This window comes from Coccinella septempunctata, chromosome X, assembly GCF_907165205.1.
Source record: "Coccinella septempunctata chromosome X, icCocSept1.1, whole genome shotgun sequence".
Lineage (NCBI taxonomy): Eukaryota > Metazoa > Arthropoda > Insecta > Coleoptera > Coccinellidae > Coccinella > Coccinella septempunctata.
In genome coordinates this window covers 4,549,655-4,557,873 of record NC_058198.1, presented here as the reverse complement: position 1 = coordinate 4,557,873, position 8,219 = coordinate 4,549,655, and the positions used below count along the sequence as shown (strand labels likewise).

The 8,219-nt window shown below is 37.1% G+C and overlaps 1 protein-coding gene across 1 annotated transcript; it reads right to left on the bottom strand.

Moving 5' to 3' along the window:
* Positions 1 to 3,607: 3,607 nt before the first annotated feature.
* Positions 3,608 to 7,836, bottom strand: LOC123321731. Its single transcript, XM_044909464.1, has 3 exons — positions 7,305 to 7,836; positions 6,116 to 6,348; positions 3,608 to 5,448 (listed from the first exon to the last, which is right to left on the bottom strand). Exons 1-3 carry the CDS (start codon positions 7,444 to 7,446, stop codon positions 5,287 to 5,289), a joined length of 537 nt encoding a protein of 178 aa, XP_044765399.1. The 5' UTR covers positions 7,447 to 7,836; the 3' UTR covers positions 3,608 to 5,286.
* Positions 7,837 to 8,219: the final 383 nt, after the last annotated feature.

The following is an 8,219-nucleotide window of genomic DNA, read 5'->3' as shown; positions in this document are numbered from 1 at the left end:
CAGTCGTACGCGACTCAAATTTGAGGAAAAACTTTGGAGTTTGCAGCTGGACACCACTTTTCACCGCATGAAAATCCGTATAAAAATGGGGAGTTCTTGTTGTGAATTGGAAAATCATATGGTTTATCTTGAATGCTACACAGAAATATCCTTCAGATATGTCCAGCAATAAAATATGGCTATATTCTGAGTGTCCTTTCAACAGTTTTTCGGGTATGAAAATTTATGATTTTGCGTATGACGATTTTCTCAAGCTACCATATCGTAGACTGAATCGTATGTTGTTCTATTGCACTGCTTCTCTCTTGCACTGGCGGGTTGGATAAGGTCATAAAACGTCTAATTTACATGTTTCTACAAACGCCTCTTCAGAAACGGGCGATTCCCCGTTCTCCTTCATAGGAACAAGCCATGAAACTATAACTCCTTTGAAAAATTACTACTGCTGAAATGAAATATGTTTATATTTAGTGCATGCATCCAAATATAGGGGTGCTCTTCAGATAACATAATGAACCATACTTGAATAATATGTTTGAGACTTTTATTATTACGACTCGTAACTTATAAATGTCTTTATGGCTTCTATTTCTTGTTTAGAGTAATAAAAATGGTATAATTCCGTAGCAAAATTTGCTCTATTCATTGAAGTTGCTGTGCATGGAAACTACTTTTTTTTGACTAATGTAGTTGATGGACATTATTTCAGTGTTGATGAAACAACTTCTCATTCCTCTTCTTATTCTAATAGATTATTAGGCGATAAGTTGTTTGGAGGATCAGTTACATGTAACTTAATACTTTTTCAACGACAAGCGTATAAACAGCACAATTAATCATTTTCGCTATACTCATCATAACTTTCAATTTTGACAACTACTGTCCATGTAGTAGGTATGTCAAATTGTGACCAATAATACAGGATGACCTGATCTGACACAGTAATAAAAATAGAAACATATAATTAACTTCAGCATTAGAGTACAAATAGAATAAGAACAGTTTTCTATTCTATTAGTAGAGTTTCCATAGTATAAGTGGAATGATAATATTTCGAATTTTCCCAAATAAAATCAAGGTTTCCATTATTCCGATCGGAAAAACCCCCTGTTCTAGGGATTCTTGTAAACACTCGAATTTCAGTGAAATAAAAGTTTATTTTATCGAATGTCCGCAGTCTTACTCGGAGATGAAACTCAATTTAGCGTAAGTGGAGCAGGCACCAATATTTCCAATGATTGTAAACTTCCCCTCGCATTATTAAATTGTAACCGCTGACCAACCACTTCGTTTTCTGGAAATTGCACTTTCCAGTGAGGCTAATACATTTATTCCGGCGAGATGTCGGAAGAATGTCCCTTCCTAAATGAGAACGTTATTCGCCACGGTATTCGTACCATATTAGATCTTATCTCTCTGTATTTGAGATGTCCGACGAGAAAATAGGGACGGTTGCTATTCACTTCGAGAATTCGAATAGGCCACTTTGGAATTCATACTGAAACTCGAAACAATGTCCGAAATCTGATGACAAGCGACAATATTTTCAACTGTGGACTAATTTCCAGAGAAAAAGTATCAGAAAACAGGATTGTTGATTGTTTACGGTTCGTTTTCCTTGACCATTTGGAGATGATGAGCGTATCCAGATGTTTAAATTCATTGCAGCTCAGACAAACGAAAGAAGCTGTAAAAATGTATGTCTTACTTAGATATTATTTTCATTTTCTACTTTCCTTATTTTCCGAAACTCTTGGCTTGGTTATATATACGAGGATGTACCTCCAGTATACAATAGACGAAGACACTAAGGGCAGTGGCCATTTAAAATCGATGAAACACGATCGCGTATATAAATCCTGGGTCGGCCATGTGTGGGTCCATTTTTGGATATTTTGAAACCACATTCTACGTTGACGTATATCGATTGCATTCCGAAAGACCAGCATCTTTCTGTTCTACATGTTAACATGCTCAAGGCAACCTTGAATCCCAGACAGCCTGACGCCCAAACTCGCCAGAGATATCTGACCGACCGTCGAATCAAAACAGTTCTGGTTAACAATGCGGCCATTCTCTTTATGAGGCAGTACCCACTAAATCTGAGGGGGATTGACAGCTTAAATGTAAACAGAGGAGAGTTTGGCCGTTTGGCAGGTGCCTAACTCTCCGGCCACATTTGTTTTCAAGATCCGTTCTGGCAGATCCCCCGGGGTTCCTAGATCTTGAAACATAATGCGTTCGCTTTTATGTGTTGGTAAAGTGATACGGTTTTTGCATTCCATAGGTTAGGCTTTAGGTATGTCGAGTGATGACAAACGCAGATCCTACACAGGTGCTTACTGTCAAGTCAAACAATCATTCTGAAGGGGGCAATAATTGAATGTCAACTGTTTAATCGAATAAGGAACGTAGGTTCCTTTAAAATCGAGCACGAAGATCAATTATAGACCCTCCAAGAATATTTTGAAAAATCGTTGAAAATGATTTTCAGAAAGTCTGGAAAATCTCGTGTGCGAAAATCGAACACTTTATAACAGTAATTATCGTGAATTTGTTTTTAGTCAATACAAAAATAGTCCTGCGGCAATTCTAGACTTTTTCCGAAACTCCTCCAATATTCAGCACTACCAATGAGTCCGAAGATATGGCAGATTACTTGATCCCCTTAGATTTCAATTATTCGCATAGTACTTTCATCTCATTCATTGAACGGTGTGAAAAAACTTTGTATTTTCGATATGTTGGATTCTCAAAAGAAACATTTTTAGAACGAGATATGGTATAAACCACATCACGATCATGTCGAAAATGTTCGATCACATATGCCGAATTATGCCTAAAATTGCTTTGCCTCAACTTTAACTTCAGTAATTGCAGAAATGTCTATTTAAATTTAATGCCCCATTAAAATTTGAAACTGTAATTTTTGAATGCAATAATGGAGGATTAAAAATGTAATGAAATATTGAATTTTAACAGACTTTCCTGCAACGGGATTCGCAGGAATAATTCGGCACATGAGATTTATTAAGTATTATTTTCGATATGATGATGGAGACGGTTTATACATATAAAAGTACCTAGATCTAATTATATTGTACGAAACATGAAATAGCTTTCTGAAATCCCGTATTTCAGATGCGATTCTGCACATTTCTCCGAATGATATCCTTCTCTCTAAATATAGTCCAGATACTCTGCTGAATCGGTCAGTAAACTGAGAGAACGAGGGGGCTTCTTGCGTAATGAGCTGAATGAACTTCTGAACAAGGAACATTTTATCCCAAAAAAGTTCATTCGAATTCCCGGAAAAAGAACAGTAGAAGTGAATTAGTTTTTCAGTCATTCCACTGAGGTTGGTTGGCCTTCATTTCAGTAAATAAGAATGGTTTGTGCTGAATCACTTCGAAGCAACATCATGATGCATACGTTTCTGGCGTATCCACCAAATAAGTCATTGATCATTATTATTTTTGTCATAATTTGCCAGTTAGTTCGAGATCGTTTTAGTCGTTAGTCGAGCAGAAATAGAAATTTAATAATTTTGAAGTTGAAAGGAGTTTGGGAGGAAAGAAGGAAATAGCGGGGAAATAAAACAATAAAATTCTTTCGGCATGTTTACATCTATTTTATTTGTATCTATATAAAAGTGTAAAACTTTACGATAAGTGAGAGAACTCGGTAGTAGACGTGTGTATGGCTTAAAAAAATTCCTGCAAAAAAAGCAGCAAAATATAACTCTTTCCATACATCACAAAAATAGAATACTATAGAGATATATGTTTATAAACATGTATAAAACTTAGTAACATATAGATCTCAAATAATAGTATTATACATAAGCAATTTCAACTGAATATTTTATTGGTCTCCCCAGGGTTCAATATCACGAAGGGGCCTTCTTTCAGGCCAGATTGGTCCTGTTCAGGTAATTTTCAATGTACAAAGGCGAACAGAATTATTGTAGTTTTATACCCAACAAAAATAACAGTGACTATCATATCATACGTGGAATTTTTGAAATCGTAAAAAAATACAATTCTCTGCTAAACTTTACCATAAATTCAATATGATTATATCAAAATTCTCTGAATCACATACATAGCATACAATTTTGAAAATAGAGGGGAATTGTTCGAATCTGTTATTTTTGCTTTATAAAACGAGCATGAGAGAAGACTTCCTACTTACAATCTTATGGCAAAACAGTTCTTACATAATAAAATAAGTAAACACAATAAACAATAACATACTAGTACATAAAATTTACGAACAAAAAAAAAATGAGAATCCTAGCCAACGCTAAAACAAACGACTATAGTGACTAGGTTATAATCAACTACAAAACAAAACACTTTAAAATATATTTCGAGATCATGGGATCAGGAGTGATTGTAATAAACACTTCTAGAAAGAAGTGAAATTACACTTTGAATTAACATCACAAGTGAATTTACACTCTTCTAATCACAGAGACGCTTTGAAGAGCCAACTAACTACACGAAAAGCATTAAACCTATACTACTAACCTAGACTACATATAAATTGCTTTAAATTTCCAAAATATTAACTCGTTTATAATAGTTATATTTATGTCTATAATTTTGGGCGGCCTAACGGCGATTGGCCAGTCACTCCATAAATATTATGTACAAAATCAGGTGCGGGCTGATCGGCTCTTAGCGTCCAGCAATCGCCGCACCCTTTTTACAGAGATCATATGAAAACCTTTAGGGCAGCGGCTGATCTGCCTCCGCAGAACTGCGAGCTGCGCCGTCCTTAACTCTACAGTTAGACTCATGGTAGCGAAAGCGAACGTCCTGCCCACATGAACTGCCTAATCTTCCAAAACAACACGGCATTCGCATATTCAATCTTTGGCTATACTGAATCCAACTCTTGGCTATGTACAATTTTTATCTTACAATTTTTCTTTTCAGTAATCAAACAGTCCAAATCAACTATGAATATTCTTTCTAACCATTAAAAATTCCTGAGAGTACCTCGACGAATCCGGAACTATCCGTCGATATACTGAATGAGATCAAAATGCTTTGATAGTTACTTGTTGCTCTCTTTGGAAAGGACGATACCCACTTGACTCGCACGCATCATTATTAAATAGGACGCCTTCAAGCTTATTGTCCCATATATTTCAATATATACACAACTAACAACAAAACACACCGAAAGTTTATTTAATCGAAAATAAAAATTTTTCGCATAATCTACAATAGTAATCACTGTGTCTTTGGAAAAGGTGACGGGACTTTTAAGGTGCAGTTACCGCAGAAGATGCCACCCGACTACGCATATAACCGTAGTCGTCCAGAACTGATTTGTGGTGATGTTGCGGGGTACAAACCAAGACCACCACAACCGACAAGTCTCCCACCTCAATCTGAAGAACGACGCTGGGGCGTCTACCACATATACTGGCTCGATCTGAAAATAAAACACTCATTATTTTATCGTTCCCGCTCCACAAACCCTTCAAATATCCCCCATGGGGTTCGTTGCTAGTCTACAAAAAAAAAATTGATTCGATAATGAGCCTATTTAATAACAAAGAATACCGCTTGCATTATGCGTCCTCACAATACAATAAAAATAATTACATTATAATTATATCCATGCGTTAACTCAAGGTTAAAAATACACGTCACAAATATCAACAGCAATTATAGGTCGATGTGACGATAAACGTTTCTTCGGATATACGGCAGAAATGATAAATCCGACATTTTTCCATTAGATAAGTTAATGCATTTTTTTTCCCGAGATAAGCAATTATTATTTACATAACGAAATTGGGTTTGAGATTTCTCTCGGAAGACGGCAACTTCCAAACTCGAACAGTGTATCATTGGTTGCATAAGAAAATTTGTGAGCAACTACCGACGGTTCTAAGGTAACATTCACTTTTCCTTGTACTCCGACGAAAATCTTCAACTTGGTCATGGTGAAAAACAACGGGCCCTCAAATTAAGAGTGTGGAAACTGGCGCAACTGCTTCATATCGTCCGAAAACTGGATAATCACTTGAGACCAAAAGAAAAATTTCCCAAGTGCAAAAAAAAAATAATAAAAATTTTTTTGAGTAAATACTAACCTCTGCAAGTTCCTGATTCTCGTCGGCTTCGTAAAATTCGTTTTTGTCGAATGGCGAGATGGCATCGTTTTTGGCATCTTCGAAGTCACGGGCGGTTGAAGGGTCAGCTACGCTGTGCGAAACTGTGAATCTTTTGCAAGTTGCTATTGCGCTCAGCACGGTGTCACTGACAACGGCCCCATTCGGATGTTCCTGGTTGGGATGGGTAGTCTGCCGCCCGCTGCCAGATTGGACTGCAAATAATTCAAATAAGTTAAAAATAATTATCGACGACGAGTGAAGCTCAAGTGTATAAAATAACTTCAGGCAATAACGTACGCGCAGCATTGTAAACACAGCTGTTCCAGCTACTATAATATATCGATTGCACATGCAGTTTGCTAATTGTAAGTACAAGGCCAGTAGTAAAAGTCGCGTTTCGCAATGCATATTCACCACCATAGACAGGAACTCCAAGACAAAGATGAAGAAGCCGGAGTTATTTCGGAGAAGAAAACACAAACATTTTTGGAATTTTCTCGAAGATTTTTCGTGAAACATTTTCCTGAGAAAATGTGGAAATTCGAAAAAAAAATTATTGCCCGAAAAAGTCAAAAAAATAATCATGGTCTTCATTGCAATTTTGAAACGAGTAAGTCCCCTTATTGCCTTGAACCGTTGAAATAATTTTTAATAAGCGAAAATAATAAGCAACAAAGTCCCGACACTCAGTCTCCAACATAATATCCGTAGTGTCAAGGAAACCGCATCCCAGTTAATTTATGAAATTATCATGTTGAAAGTCATTGACATTTTGCAAGTCCGAACACGAAGAAAATACAGCATTATTGAAACCGATTGTTTTTGCGGCAAAAGGTCAAAGCTGCAACTTGTGGTAATAATTATTCCTTCGACTGGTATATGAGATGCATGTTCTGCAAATACGAAAAGCATCTAGCAAAGCAAAAACAACAACTGATGTTGACCCTGAACCTACAACGCGCTAGAGACAACTCGAGCAACAGGTATACCAAGAAAAGTGGCGCCCAAAATTTAAAACTTGTTTACCAAGCTTTCTCTTCGCGAACTTCAACATCTTATGAAAGTCAATATGATAATTTGGTTAATTTTGAACACTGGGATAGGATGACGAAATATCGATGGTTCGGAGCGCGTCACAAAAAAAAAAATTTTTTTTTTTGGTACTCACGTTTATTTCTAGCTCGTAGCTGTACATTTTCGTTCCGCTGTTTTTTGAATTCCACTGCGAGTCTGTTGAGCAGGAGGCTGAGTTGCCTGATGATGACATCAACGTCGTTATTTTCTTCAGGGAAAGCAAATGGCACTGCCATGATGACACGAAAAATAATCAGTATATCACTTCACTTATGAAAAAAATATACAAGTTGAACGAACTGCTCGAAGTCACTAAAACGAATTCGCGCGCTTTTAAGAGGTCACGTCTGCTACGCTCGACGGCTTGGCTAGGAATGAGCTGTGCAGCCACGGAGAAGTCGGTTTCATAGAACATACTCACCGTCAAACGCTGCCGTCCGCTTCATGTTTAGAGGCTACACTCCCCACTCTCCCACAGAATACACACGATCCACATTTCTCTTGACACTGTGCACAAGGGTGAAAAGCACCTTTTTGCCATCAGCCAATGCAAGCCCTCGACGGTGCTATAGGCGTGTCCACACAAAATCTCTTGGAAAATATAACTGGAATAGGTGCTCACTTTGAATTCGACATCCCAAAATAACAAAATTATATTGGCCATGTGGCACTAGAATACACTTTTTCACTTCCTGCAACAAAACCGTCGTCAGTGTGTCATACCCTGCCCCCACCCCCACCCTTCGGAAAACTCAAGTTTGTGATGATTGGTTATATGAGTGTGCATATCGAAGTTCGAATTTTCCCCTTTGGTTTTTCAACAGTGTTACACGAATGAAAGGGAAAAATTCACCCTCAGAGAACAAATTTTGAGGAATAAATAATAATTATCCAAATTATTATTTTTGGGCAAGTAAGTGCTTTGGGTTTTTTCTCCTCCGAACGAATAACTTCTAACTGCATTGCAACTTTCAGATTTTTATTTTTTTTAACATCCAAAATTTCTATG